This window comes from Ciconia boyciana, chromosome 14, assembly GCF_034638445.1.
Source record: "Ciconia boyciana chromosome 14, ASM3463844v1, whole genome shotgun sequence".
Taxonomy (NCBI): Eukaryota; Metazoa; Chordata; class Aves; order Ciconiiformes; family Ciconiidae; genus Ciconia; species Ciconia boyciana.
The window spans coordinates 7,926,371-7,941,847 of record NC_132947.1 but is presented as its reverse complement, the minus strand read 5'-3'; the positions used below and the strand labels follow the sequence as shown (position 1 = coordinate 7,941,847).

The following is a 15,477-nucleotide window of genomic DNA, read 5'->3' as shown; positions in this document are numbered from 1 at the left end:
CCTCTGAAATATGGATCCCCGTAAGATTTATTGATTAATCTCCTGCATGTCTCATTCCACAGCTTTCTCAAGGCTATCCTGGGAATGCTCAATGTGTTTAACTGAACGACCTGTGCAGAGCAGAATATGTGAACAGGAGGCACATTTCTGCTGTAGGAGGTGGAGGCACAGCTGGGCAGGAGGCTGAGCGTGCATTTCCTTAGCTGACTTTTCTGCCCTGGTAAATAACATCCTTCTGTGCCCTGGAGAACTACTAATTGATTCCCATCCCGCTGCCATAAGAAGAAGCTATTATGCTAATAACCAGGTAATTTGACCTGAAGCAAGCCCTTTATCATTCTGCAGCTTATTGCAGAAAGGTACAGAACCTTATAAAAGCAGGAGAAGTTGCACCCTCAGCCTCCAATACTGAATCAAATGGAAGCAGTTACCCTAGGTGTTGGCATTTCAACACATGCTGCTGCTTAAAAAACCAGCATAGTTACAGCTGAAATGTATACTGTGGGTACTATAGGAAAGAACTCCTGTAAATAGGTCTCAATTATTTATATTTCACAATTTTTACATGTACTTACAGGAACTTACATGTAATGCATACTCATAGTTATTTTGACCAAATTAATTTTAGCCACATGAACATGAGAACAATTTAAAAGATAACACCAAAGATTCTCTGCAGCCCCAGATCCTGACTCAGAGTGGCAAAAATGGATGCCTCCTCCAGCAGCAGCTTACAGTACTACTGCCCTCATATACTTCGCTAGTTGTCTTCAACTCCCCATGTAGCATCTTTAGTTTAATAGCCCTTGATGGATTTTTTTTTTCCTACAGAAATTTAGCTAAACAATTTCTGGATTCATATAAATCAAGCAGCATCCTGTGGCAAAGAATTCTACAGCTAAAGTATGCTTTTTAAAAAAAAAATACTTTTTTTGTTTGTCACTAAATAATTTCATGTGATACTGTCTACTGCTTTCATTTTGAGCAACGACTGATCTTTCCTGTTCACCTTTTATGTTACAATAGTCATTCTGTATGCTACTGTTATCTTTCTTTCTGCCAACTCCTTTCTGAGCCAAAAAAAAAGAAAAACATCCTAATTTATGTAGGTCTTGATACAGAAGCCATTCAATATATTTAATGCATTTTTCTCTCAGTATTTTACCTTTTAGTTCTGTCATATTCTTTTTGAGTTGAAGGGACCCCACATGCAAGATGGGACTCACCATGGACTTCTACAGCAGCATGAGAGATTTTGCTTTGTTCTTTACTCCTCTTTTGTGGAAGAAACTAGCATTTTTTGGGGTGGGGTAGGGGGGAGAAGAATGATGAGGGAATAAATATTCATTATCCCCTGCTGCCTGAGATGACTGCAGCACAGCCCGCTTCCCCATGGAATTGTAGATTTAATTTATATTTATGAACATTTTTGAGATAATCAATCTATAATAATTTTAATCTATATTTCTGCCTATTCACACATACATATAATCAATTCACCATCTATTTGCTTGAAGGAAATGATTCATTGCATGAGTCGAAACAGTGGCTCAATAAAGCAGCAATCTAGCTTCTGGGAGCTCATCATTCAAAGATTACAGTTTGGGATCATATTACTGCTACGCTGTTATAGCTGCAACCCAAATGAGTTTTGTCTCTCAAGCTGTGTCTATGCAATGGTGTTAGTGTCACTACTGATAACAAATGCATCCTGTGGCGAGATGCCAAACTCCGAAACGCACTGTCTATTTAAATAAAGGAAAGAGCTAAGTGATAGTCAACTATTCAGAGAGATTGATTTGTTTAAAGTAATCAGTGACTTTTTGTACATTTCTCGATGGATTCCACAGGCTGCTTTAGGAAAGTTTAAATCCTGTTTTAGAATACCTTATTTTTACTTTTTTTTTTTTTTAAAACTTAGATATCCAATGTACCTATGCAGTTAGTTTAATTTGGTACTATTAGGCATATCAAAGTTGTTGCAGAAGTTACAGGTTATCTTGTTTGGGATCTTAGGCTTGCTATCTAAAATGTTATGATAAATTTCTGGTAATTTTCTCCAGGAATCATTCTTGTATACCCATCTCCCTCTGTAAGACTGAATTAAGAGATGTTGAAGATTCTTTTATGATTTTGTGATTTCCAAGATATCTCTGGAGGCCTAGTCCAATGTCCTGCTCAAAGTTCCTGAGGAACTTGTCAAGCTGAGCTTTTAGTATCTCCAAGGCTGGAGGTTCCACAACTTCTGTGCAATCAGATCAGGGTATTCAAATATACTGGGACAAAAGGAAACTCTAGACACATCACAAAATCCTCTCAAATAAGACTGGTCAAGGTGACAGATTCTTGGAGACTGATGACACATGACCACGATATATTGAGTACTTCAGAGATGCAGGGAATGCCTGCGCATGGTCTTTCAGTAGAAGGGAAAACCCCTTTCAGCTAAGAAGGTTTTCTGACATACTTTTCAGAACAGAGTTTTTAATTTTTGTTCCTGTTTCCCCTAAGAAACTGGAAGAAAAATTTGCATTTGTGCATTTAAGAGAATTGCCAAGGTGTTTCTGGCAGGAATTGGAAGTGTAATAGGAAGAGCTTGACAAAGATAAAAAGTCAATAAACTTTGAATGATGTTACATTAACCTAAAAGGTTCTCTAGAGCAGTGGGCTAAGTTACTTCTTTACTTCATGTGGAAGAAAGACAAAAATTATATCAAGTTTCGTGACTAGTTTTAGGATGAAACTGCAGTTTGTATATAATAATAATTTGCAAACAGCCAGCTCTATCAGCTTCGTAAGTCTTTAATGCGTAAGTGTTCTCATAAATGTAAGTTATCACCTTATACCTGTAAATTGCATCAACTGAGGGTGCTGGATTCATGGGTCCAAATTCTGCCTCTGGTTTCCTTAGACACAAATTGTAATAAATTCAACCTAAGTCAGCAGTTATTGTGATGCACCATGGAGAGTATTTTACTTTTTACTAGGCTTTTTGTTTCACTATGTTTGGGACGCATTCTTCCATCTCTTAAACGACAGTGTCTCTAGTTTTCTCCTAGTAATAAGCTTACTTAAAACAGTTACGGTGGAAAGTTTGTGTCTACTCTTTGAGTCTTCTTCTGGTTCTTGTTTTGGGGAACTATTACTACACCATTTTCTTATCTAGGTTCCTGACCATACAAACTGTTGCTTTATAAGAGTGTAACTTATTTTGTGACCTGGATAACTTTAATAGGAGTTTTCCTTTTGCTTGCTGCATCTTTCCTCAGAATTGAGGTAAACACTGTACCCTGCTTTGATCTTGTGCTAGAATCTGAACTGGCACTCTCCACTGCATTTCATTAGGCTCAAGGAACAGTTCTTTGCTTTTCCTGGGTCATACCTTCTTTATGAAGCAGCTTTTCTTTTATCTGAATGTAGATGAGAGATGACCTTTTGCTCAAGAAATTTCCACTTAAAAGAGCAGTCATGCTTGAGATCTGTTCCTGCTGCTCACAGACTCACAGGCAGGAAGCAGAGAGGGTTAGAGAGACTTTAATCCACCTTTCTGCCCTCCTTTGCCAGTGCAAAGATGACAGGTTGCTGCAGTTAGGTGGCTCAGCTTCAGCCATCAACGTGCTCTCGGACCTTCACCCTGAAGCCCCCTGTGACCCACAGCTGCTGCCTGGAGGTGCCACTCCGCAGATCTTGAGCTATAACAGCTCAGACTATTAACTAATTGTTATTAGCCCCTGCCAGCTTATAGTTAAAGCACACTGGTCTGTAAACAGCCCAGGAGCGTGGCGCTGACTCACAAGTCCTGTTGGTTTTATTCACTGGGTTGAGGAGGGTACGGGCCCTCCCTGCTGTAAGGATGGCACCTATGCCAGCAGCCGGCTTGTGAGATGGCCCCCAAAAGCCCATTGCTTATTGTCCTCCTCACTCCCTCAACCAGGGGAATTCTCGTTAAAGTTTCTTCATCCATTTACCCAGCAAAAAATGGCCAGAATCTCCTTCTCTCCTGCCTGATAGGTGATATATTCCAGAATGGGAGCAGGTAAACTGCTCCCATCCTGGAATATATGGGAACTTGGTAAGTCCTCGGTAATTTTAACACTTATCTTGCACACTCCACCCAAATATTTATCTTTGCTTTCCTAAGGCAGAGTATGGATGCAGGCTCAGCAACAAAAGGTGTTATTCTGCTTCACTTAATAGCTAACCAGTTTGCTATTTCTATTATCAGTGTATAAATACCTCTCAGTAGAAAGGGCATAATTTTTCTGTGTTAGTATGGCAACAGAATTGCAATGGCTTAAAATTCTAGTTTTTTAAAAGCAGATATATTTAAGATAATTCATAGAGCAGCCTAAATAATACTCCCTCAATCACTTTCCTCTATCATTTACCAGCATGCTTTGATCAGATATAAATGAAGTGTCATGTTTCTCTGCCCTGATCAGATATCTACAAGGTCTTGAAAACCAGGTTTCCAACACAAATACGTGAAATTACTAACTGTAATTCTATATTAATATTCCTTAGTATTTGGAAAAAAAATATGCTAGTATGACAAACATTTGAGTAACAGTTATAAAAACTTTTGTGCAGACTGATCAAGAAATGGGGCAAATACAGTCAAAGTGGTTTCCATCTGAGAAGCTGAATAAGGATTTATTTTCTTTTTCTTTTACATATTTATTTGTCTGTAGTCAGAGCAGTGGCATTAACTACAACGTGTTGATGGGAACTTCATTAGCTTTACTTTGAAGTGAAAGCTCATCAGAAGATAGATATTTGAGAGACTGCCTGAAAAGAGAGAAGCTGGATCTGAATCCTGGATCTATTGAGTGTTGTGGTTGCTATTTGTTAGTTCAAAAGAAAAACTACACGACTGAATTATACACCTATTTGTAACAGTTGCTAGCTTTGATTCTCTATCCTAGCAAAAGGGCAGTACATTAAGGGTGCCAGAAAGAAGATAAAAATCACTGCAGGAATGAAAAAAAAAAAAAAAAAAAGACAGAATCCTCGAGCCAAGCTGAGTTTGAAGCTAACCTGTAGTCTAAGGACTTTTTTTTTTTTAAATCTATCCTAATTTTTTTTTTTTTTAGCTTCAAGCTGACTGGGTCACCAAGGTCTTTCATCAAAGGAAATATATTATTCTCTGTCAAGAAAATCCATTAAAGCAACATCAGCTTTTTACAGGTAAGGATTCAATGCTCAAGCAGGCAGTTTTTTTTTTTTTTTTTTTTTTTAAATCCTTAGGACCAAATTAAATTCTCTGCTGCAGAAATTTACTTCAGAAAACTTGCAAAACCATTTGGTCTTGGGATGATTCCAGACCCAAGAAGTTCTAACTAAGCAGAAATGGCCTCATTTTACAAAGTTAAAAGTCAGATTTCATGTACTATTGTAGGTCAGTGCATTTGGGTAAATGATTTAACTAGCCCTTAATATTTTTGGTAGCAACCAAAACCTGGTCGGAGTTGTAGAGAGTTCTCTACACTTTCCATTCACTGATGTAAGCAGCTTTATTTTAATGTTGATGTAGGATAAATTAAGCACAACATTACAAACAAACAGAAGTGAAAGGCAGAATTTTGGTACAAGGTTTGTACCCCTGAGATGTTTGAGGTCCCGGGACTTCAGTGAAGATTGCCGTAAGGTTAGAAAGACACAGGGTAGGTACCTAGACCTGGTTTAGCTTAGCTATGAGATATGGGGAGCTGGTGTTCACTGTGGGCAGAACCTACATTATACAAAGCAGTAAAATATCTATAACTATGTAAGGTTTTGGTAAGATTTCAAAACGTTATTTTGAAAGATTAACCCAAACTAATCAGATTTTTTTTTTTTTTTAAACCAACCATCACCACTAATCGCTCCTCCACAGGAGTGATTTTCACTATTTTTCTGCAAGAAAATGTTCCCTTCTTACATACTTTTTCAAACACAAAAGGCCTTGTTACTTCATTATGAAAATACTGAACTTCAGACCTGATTTATTACTCTCTGTTTTACACTGAAACTGCATACAACCGTTTGCCAGAAGGCCTCTTTGTTTCTTATTTTATCCTGATGTTCAGCATACATCCTGCTTCCCATCTCTGTTTTCAAATAAGCCAGACTACTCAGACAGAGGAGGAGGTTTCCGTAGCAATAACAACTGTATTAAAAACCTCCCTCTCCCTCTTCTTCACAACTTTCCTCTCATTTTAAGTACCTGATTAGCCGCGTTCCACAGGAAATTAAGTCCCAAGTAACAAATGTTTCAAGCTTAGATTGTTTTCAAGCATGTTTACTCTGTAAATACCTAAACGACTTCTTTTTCTTAATGTAAGTAACATACCCAAACTCTATCTCCAGTATCACTGCGCAGTAGGGAAAATGCAGCTAAAGAAGCTGCAGGGCTAGCCGCTCAGTCAACATCTGTGTGTTTGGAAGCATTTCATTTCTGGGATTTGAACTTGAACAGAAGCCCAGGAAAGCAGTTATTCAACATACAGTGATTCAGTAAAGTTTAATACAGCTCTTCTCTTAAGTGAAATGAGAAAAGAATAAGCTTTCAGCTTATAAACCACGGAGGATCATGGAAACAGGGACCATGTTTTCAAAGTTAGCCCTAATTTTAGTTAAAATTGCTATTTAACCTGAGGAAAAATATGTCTTCCCAAGCAATCGACCTCCATCCCTGAACTTAAAAACTGACCCACTCTGGTATGAAACTTTTTCTGTTGAGTGAGAATAAACCTACCAGGTTCCAGGTTTTCAGACATTTAGAACTAAATCAAACAGTTCTCATAAAAATGAAATGTGTTTTTCTAGCTATCTCTCTATTAATGATATAATTTGGTAAAGAATATTATAATCTCCATAAGCTTTTTAACAAGTGCGTTGAATTGACAGAGTAATATTCCTTCTTCCATAATACCATTCAAAAATAGTACAGACAGGTTTGAAAGGCTACAGTTTTATAAGATCCTTCTGCAGGAGTCTAACTGCCATCATTAGCCATTGTATACGTGACCGCCCAAAGCTCACGTACGCATTTGTAACTGCATATGTCATTTGTGCCCCTCATGCCTTTAGCATGTGGGACATGCTCAGCTTTGCAGATCTGACTGCTTTACTGTAACTCTACGCTTAGCAATAACTCCAGTCGCTGTGTGAAGATGGAGCTGTGGGATGGGCCAGCTCCAAAACCCAGGCGTACCTTTTTCCAAAAGAGCTTGCTCAGCGGCGTGGGAGTGGATGATGCTTTCTCCTTTGTCGCCTCTTTGGGGGCTTCGGTGGCCGCTGCCTGCTGTTGGGCTGCAGGCTCGGGGGCTTTTGTAGTTTGCTTAGTTGTCTGCGGCTCTTGAGAGGAAGGGACATTTTTGTCTGATTTTGCAGAGGTAACAGGCTGCTGTTCAGTGCTCTAGAAAGAAACATGAACACATAGGCTGTTGGAAATGTGCGAAGGACAAGACACTTGCAGCGTGTTCAGGCATCACCTGGTACAAGAGGTAAGCATGCAGCGGACCAGCACTGCACAGGACACACCAAGCAACGAGGTGCAGCTCGTGACCGCATTGCCCTGTCCTTTCAAATGAAGTAATGGCTTCAACAGAGGAAGCAAATTACATAGCAACCCACCCTTCGTAGCAGAGATGATTAATTAAGAAATTAAAACAGTGTCTTTGAGACCGAAAAAGACAGTGAGAATAATTAGCCTTTGACTGTGTTATTCATACAGATAACTTGAATCATCCTACTCACTTTGGTATTAGTTGTCTGTTGCGTCTCTTTTGCAGCCTGAAGGGAAACAAAACACAAAGACAAGTCTGTCTCGGGCAATGTCAGCACTCACAGTTACACAGTTCAGGAATTGTCTGTGTCACAAATTATTTTATTTTTAGTGAATGTTTGTGAAAGTCCTGGCTCCTGCAACCATGGAAACTGATCTCTGGCAGAGGCGAGGCTGCCTGAAGGGACTGCCAGCTTGCATCCCTCTACCTGCAGCAGCCTTGCGTTGAATTGCTTTGCGCTCATGCCACCGTGCTTGCAGTCCTCAATTTGTTCTTTCAAAACGTGTGTTTACATATGCATTCCCAGTTTCTTCGGGTAAGACTTTACACAGGATTTTAAGATATTAGCAGAGATTTTTTCTGAGCTGGGTCTGCGTGTGCAACTTTCAGTGCACACATACAAGCCAGAGCTGGGTCTTTGCCACTGGGGGAATTGCACACCAGTCAGCGACGTCACCATCAAAGCAGGAGGCTTTGCTTTCTGCAGTACAAAACATAGGCAGATGACTGCCTGGAAATGAAGGGCACAGAACAGCAGTGGCTTTATAACTTAGAAGCAGGAGTTGCAGCTCTACAAAGAGAAGGTCTGCAGGTGCTGGAGGTTGGTTTAGTCCATCCACTCACACTTTTGTGTGTTAGGTGGGATTTACTCTTTTGTTAAAAAAAAGAAAAAAAAAAATCATTCACAGTGATGGGTCTCCTGGTTTCATCAAAATATATGAAGCCAGGAGTAGATCCAGTTTGTTAAACTCCTTTCTGGCCAGTGATATATATCAGTATCTATTGACCAGCGTTGACATCCAGCATAGCTTACGCTGAAGATGAGCATCTGAGCCGTACAAAGAGAGGAGCAGCAAGCCACAAACTCAAGTAAATGTGAGCCCAGCACCCCTGGGCTTAGGCAGCCTGCCACAGGCTTTGCAGATTTCTTGAAAGAATAGGTGAGAGTTATTTTGCAGGAGCCAAGAACTTCTTTTTGTGGTTAGCTCTAATGAACAAGATCCAGAGCAAGTGGTAAAAAGTAGTGTAATGCCACAAGCTGGCTTCAGTACTAATGCTGAAAATAAGTGATGAACCCTTCCAAGTCAAAATTCTATAAATAAGTACAGTTATACTGCAAAACTGGCATGCAATGCAAGGCAAATATACACGGATGGGACTAAAAGAACTGACAGGGACCCAGCTGCCAAATGCCATCCAAACTCAGGGTTTGAGGTCAAACGGCCAAATCCCATTCCATCAGCTTATGTTATGCATTTATATTAGGATGCACATTGCTGTTTGAAAACAACATTCACAGGTTGCTTTACAGTTAGTATTTATGTAAACACAGGACACTGAAATACAACATTTGTTAACCTAATAGTAAATCTTCTTAACTAAGGTACTGAGAAGTGCATTTTGGAAGACTTGCAGAGACAGAACTTTCAGAGGAGAGGGTGACATGCTTAAAATTAAATATGACTACATATATTAAAATGATCATTTCAAATAAAGGAATTCATTACCCATTCATCTAGTTGACACATCATGCTAAGGCATTTCAAATGAAAAGAGATAAACAGAACCACTTTTTTTTTTTACTAGAGGTGATAACTTCAGGGCTTGCCTGTCACATCACTGCTCTGATTTGAATTTCCACTTTCTATCAGCCTTACAAGCAAACTGTTGGCACCATTTTAATCCATCTCCTTTTTCTTACTATGTCATAAATGATGCCCCACTTAGTGCTTCTGTATTTTGTATGTGGAAAGAAAGCTGTGAAAATAAACTTAGAAACAAGAAAAAACTATTTAAAAGTAATGGCATTTTATAAGACATTTTATTACTGTAAAAATTTAGTGCTGTTGCATTCCTTCAAGATAACTAGTTTCATTCCAAACTAAGAGTCTTTAAAATTCTATCAAAAGCCTAATGAAAACCAATCATCTCTCCCAACAACTCATTATGAGATTTTTGAACTGTTGTAGAAGAAACGTAGCACCTTAAAAAAATGCTAGCCAGGTATGTTTTTTACTAGGAAGCCTTAATTCATTATGAACAAGTAATTCATATTTTAACTGTATTAAATATCAAAACTATTAGCTATCAATGTAGTATATTATATACAAGATGAGATCTTAACTTTAAGCTGTTGCCAAGAACTGTAGACTTCCCATTGGGAAGATTATTATTCCTTCAGTAATATGCAGATGACATTTTTATCTCAAAGATGAGACAGTGAAAAAAACATTTTTGTTTTGAAAATATCTTAAAGAACTCCCTTTGCCTTGTGCCCTTGATTAGAAAGCCCCCTACTCACCAGAAAGTCCATATGGGTATTTTGAGTGAGCATTAAATATTAATTACTTTCCTCCCCCAGTAGAAGGGTCTCTGCTTCTGCATTCTTTGGGCTAAAAAGCTGTAATTCTCTGCTTCCCTGCCACAAAACATCATGGCAGATTATCTTCTTCAGAGAATGCAGAAGTGCCCAAATATGGACCTTGAGACAAAAGCTGATTAAAAGTTTTCGGTGATTTTTTTTTTTTTGAAGATAAAAGATAATGCCCTCTAAAACAACCATTTGCACAAAAAGCATGCATTTTGAACAACTTTAAAGTATCTGTGAAAACCAAACTTTCTCCATCTAAACTAAACTTAGAATCCAGTCAACAATTACTTTTCTTGTTTTGAGTGAAAAGTAACTATTTCTGAAAGAAATGCCGTGTTCCAACCTTGTTTGTGCCATATCAGATGCCCCAGTTTACCAAATCACCAATTTTGACTACATGCAGTGCATGTTAAGGCATCGTGGATCATAAAGCCTTAATTGTAGTTGGACTGAGCTCTTAAACCTGTCCTACAATTGCAGGCGCTGTTTGTATCTGCATAATTCATGGTTTGTCAGTACCTTTTATTTTATTTTAAGTGGCCAGGGAAGCTTAGTCAGCATTAGTAAGTGTAACTGGGAAGCACATAGCAGGGAAGGTTAGAGGAATTGTTTCAGAATCCTGAATTCACAGATGGTATAATGAGAGAAATGTTGCACATGAAGATTGTTTTCATAACATGGCACAGAAATGCTCATGCCTGTAGTTTTCAGAGCACTGCACAGCTGGCCAGATGCTGATTTCAGTTACCAATTAAATCACTTTGCTCTGTGACAGGAGCCATCTGTTACTGCTCAGGGTTCTGCTCTTGCTAGAGTTTCATACAGACCTTATGCCTAAAGAGTTTACTAAATGTACTGTGTCCTAGCTTGGGACTCTCTGCCTTCTTTTTCTTGGCTCCTTTAGTTTGGGATTCTGCCGCTGTCTTCGGAGCAGGTTGCCCACCATGGCCTTTTTCCACTTTCGATCCCTTTTGTACAACGGCATTTGAAGTTGAGTACTTATTGCAAGGTTTTTATTTGGTTCATGAAAAACATTCAAACAGTCATATATGCTATATTAAAAACAAACATTTCCTTTGTGCCCTGGACAACAAATTATATTTTCTTCTAATTACTCAGTTCTCCTTAGACTTTCACATGAGTGGTGAAATAAATATAAAAGCTAGGGCAATCCAGTTGACTCACAATTAAACCACAATTTGCCCCCGCAATTATTCATTAAATTGAGACCCAAAGCCCACAAAGACTAAGAATTCTGTACTTTAAATTCATGAGTAAGCAACTGAATTTGGGATTTATAAGTTTAAAATAAGCAGATATATAAATCTTTGGAAATACCTTCATTCTTTTTATTGCAGTATTGTAGGGACTTTAAAATGTTTTGTGTAATGCATTATTTAGGAAAAGGGCAGTATGAATATTCATGATACATGCTACATGAAATATTTCAAAACTGCACTAATGTTCATGAAATATGTTAGAAATAAAAGTATCAGAAAAATAGTAATGATATACTAATACGGAAGGTGTTGAAACAGAAAGCGCTGCTTCCTTTTCACTCCATTCTAAATGTCTGCAGAAGGCACTTGTTTTGGGAATCATCGCCCACTGACATTAGAGACTGGATCTCTAAAAAGCTAGGCATCACATTGAAAAATCCACTACAAAGTGCTATAAATTAAAGAAAAACATTGATACTGATGACTAGATGGAAAAAGCAGTATCAGGCTATTTTTAAAAAGACTACCTGCAACTCAATGCCGAATAAATTACCCTGCATAGTGGGCAGGGCAGAGGTAGGCCTACTCAAATACATGACTTTGACAAGTCTTGGAAAAACTTGTGTAACATTTGCTAAAATGTTCCATTTAACTTTTCACAGCATTGGAAAAAAATACATTTCCAAATTCAGGAACCTCTTCAAAATTTAACTGTTCAAGTTTCCTCCCCCCCGAGTCTTCAACCCAACCCTCAGGATTTATCAGTGCAGGAAAAAAGCTTAAGTTTTCGTGTTATGAACAATAAGGGTTTTTTTTTTCCTTCCTTCCCCACCATTTTCACCTTTTCAATAATAAGAAAGGAGTGGGACACAAAGCCACAAGTATCCGAGGTTGCTTAACTGAGCTTTATAACATAAACAAGTTAACACAAGAGACTGTTCTATGGTAACTGCACTGTACATATGCCCATAATATATGACTAATCACAAATAATACAGGGCAGTATTCTTCACTCTTCAGTGTTTCACAGTGTCAGGTTTTAAAGCAGTAAGATGCCTTTGTGATTACCTAGTAGAAAGGAGGATGTAGTATTTCTTTTACTTGCTGCTTGCTAGTATCCTGGACTTCATTCTCATCTCCCTTAGGTAATTTATTTCCTGATTTAATTAAGCATCAGGCCAATATATAATGAAGAAATACAAATTTAAAAAATTATATTTCAATGACAAGTGATTCAAGTGTTCACCCTCTGGGTAATTAGCTTGTCCCTTCACAAGCTTCATTCTGTTTTCTTTTACACTTGAACAAGGCAAAAATAAAAGCTTCCAACCAGTAAAAAGCTTTAAAACGAGTTGACAAAATTTTCCAGGAACTATGGAAGCATGAAGAGACCCAAATTCCAAAGAAACAATCAGCCTGCAGTGTTTGCCATGTGAAGCGTCAAGCGCTGTGGTTGACCACAACTAACAGGGTAGGAGGAAAGGCCCAGAGTACAGAATGTAACACTTGGGAGCACGTGAAGTTGAGGTCTTGGTCTAAAGATTGTTTCATGCAGTGCGATTACATGCTTCCTACAAAGTGCTTTGTACTATGGAGAGGCTGTGGCCAGTCGCATCAAAATTGGCCATTTTCCCCCGCAGTACTCTGTACCATTCTCAGTATTCCCAAACATACAGCGGTGCGGGAACAAGTCAGGATCCGCTACAGAAGGGTCAAATCGGTGGTCTGGGGCAGATCTGATCTGAATGCCATGTTGGTTAGTATGAACTTGCAAAGGATCAATTAATCTAAGGAAGTATGACTCAACTTATATTAAACTCCTGTGTTTACATGGATGAAATGACAATCATTAAGGGTGTGCCCAGGCTGCTGAAAGCATACATGTCTTTAGCCAGCTGATTAAAGCCAGAGGCATTGCTGATGACAGCATGTTGCTACAAAACCCACCAAGTTCAGCTTCGCTGATGCCGCACACCTCTGCGTTTCAGCAGGAGGGAGTACGCTGCTGTGCTTTGCAAAGCTGAGGTGGGCTGTGGCTCTCTCAGATTTATGAGAAAGCTTGTTTGTCCTCTTAGCCATGGAGAGCACTGCTGAGAGACACTGGGAATGTACCACCCCTTGTGTGATAAAACCCAGCTCCTCCCTGCCAAGGGGGTGCACGAGCAGCCAGAGTGAAAGCGCGCCCATGACTCCAAGGCACAGTGGTCCCTGTGCCAGCCAAACCATGCAAAAGCACTCAGGAGAGCTCAGACTGCACGAAGGGGAAAGCCTCACTTAAGAGCACAACTTTACCGTTAAGATAGAAGTTATTTCTCAGAGGAAAAGTGCCCATTATTTCATTATACATATCAGGTGAAAAATCTGCAGCTTTTCTATATGACAGTTGAGAAATTAACCTTTTTAACATATTTTTCCTTTAATATAGTGAAAATGGCATTCTTTGTATCAAGAAGATAGCGAGGATAAAGGAATTCTTTGTAAAAAAGCAACTCCCACGTAACCTCTATATAATGAGTTTGTGTATCCTGCTAGTCACCTGGGTTTGTTTGCCCTCACAGGTGTGATAGCAAACCAAACCCCAACAGCATATTTGTTTCCAAACAGCAGTACACCTGCACCAACAGTCACCTGTTGTAGAAGCACATGGGTGCGCTTGATAAAGTCAGGTATGCAAACAGGACTGAACAACTGGCTTTTTCAGAAGCTGCTGAAGGAGCTACAAGCCTCACTGAAACAGTGCAATTTGATAACTACCTTTTCTGGATCTGTTGGAAGACCTTAGCCCTGGTTGATGATTTCCAGAACTATTGAGCTATAATCGGGGAGTGATGTGTATCCCCCATGTACTCACCAAGCTTTCTGGAAAGACTGACTTCACCATTTCAGTACCAGGCTATATGAAAAATTGAATGGGACAAAAAGGATAAAAAATAGGATAGAGGACAAAAATGTTGATGCCTAGTGATTTTGGCTACCTAATAGCTGCATGGAAAGACCATTTCCTTTTTTAGGGTTTTATTCTTTATGTGTTAATTAAATTTTATCACAGGCATTGCAAGAAAACTTTAGTTATTATAGTCATAACAATGTGAAGGACATTTAATCTGGAAATTCCCAGTTACGCAGTCAGTGATATGCCTGTAAGCCATTGAAACATTAGAAGATAGACAGCTTAATACAAATTGTCTCACTTCTGCCTCTGTTGAAACTATTTAAGTTTTGGCACTAATAGAACAGGAAAAAAAAGAGGAAAGGAGAAGTCTTTAAACACCTACATTTTTCAATTTTAGAAGATTATGTTTTCAACTTAATTTTTACAGTTTAGGTTTTTCTATGTATTTGTGTTTTTTTTTTTTACAAAGTTGTTAAACATTGGATCAATCTGATATTTTCAGTATCTCTAATAGCAAGTGAAAGCTATAATAATGAAGCTTTTCTGAATTCACATATAAAGGACCATCGCTGCTCACAGACACTAAAAGTTTCCTCTTGTCAGCGGAATCCAAGAACAAATGGTTTGCAAGAGGAAAGCAAGAGGCCACATCTGCCTGTTACATGGAAGAGCGTTTCTCAGACTGGTTCTGTACCTGTCCAGCCAAAACGGATTTCAGTTCCCAGTGGGAATATCACACACACTTCCAGCCAGCCTGGTGCATTGTATTAGAACAGCTTGAGTGTTCAATTCACCCCACTTAAAAAGACCTGATCCTCATCTCTGCGTGCAAAGGAAAGAAGCCTGAGCCGTCAGGGAAGGACAGCTCTCCCTGCAAGTCCCAGTCCTGCTCAGAGCAGCTCCATCGTCTTCCTGAGGTTTCAGCTGCTGCACAGGAACAGCCCCTCAGCCCTGACTGCAGCACAGTCCATACAGGGCTGCTTCAGCCAGAAGAGCCCCAGAGAGGCAATGGTGGGATCTCCTGCTTTTTGATTTCAGTGGGAAGCTGATCCGTGCCCATCCTCCTGCACCCCAAGGGGGGACCCGGCAGCAGCTGTGGATGCACTGCAGGGCAGGCGGGGGGGCGCAGGCTCCTGCCCACCTAGCCACAGAGCTGCCACAGGCAGGGGACCTCGCGTGTCCTCCCCACCAGGACATGGCAGCTCCAGCAGGTGTGAGGAGAGG

General features: G+C 39.4%; 1 protein-coding gene across 1 annotated transcript in view; it reads right to left on the bottom strand.

Annotated features, from left to right (window-relative positions):
- The window catches only part of BCAS1 (brain enriched myelin associated protein 1), a 50,696-nt gene that overhangs the window by 17,729 nt on the left and 17,490 nt on the right, over positions 1 to 15,477 (bottom strand). The window contains exons 6-7 of the mRNA XM_072879459.1: positions 7,741 to 7,776; positions 7,196 to 7,399 (exon numbers count right to left, since the gene is read on the bottom strand). Of these exons, the coding sequence (XP_072735560.1) occupies positions 7,196 to 7,399; positions 7,741 to 7,776 (240 nt within the window). The remainder of the gene's footprint in view (positions 1 to 7,195; positions 7,400 to 7,740; positions 7,777 to 15,477) is intronic.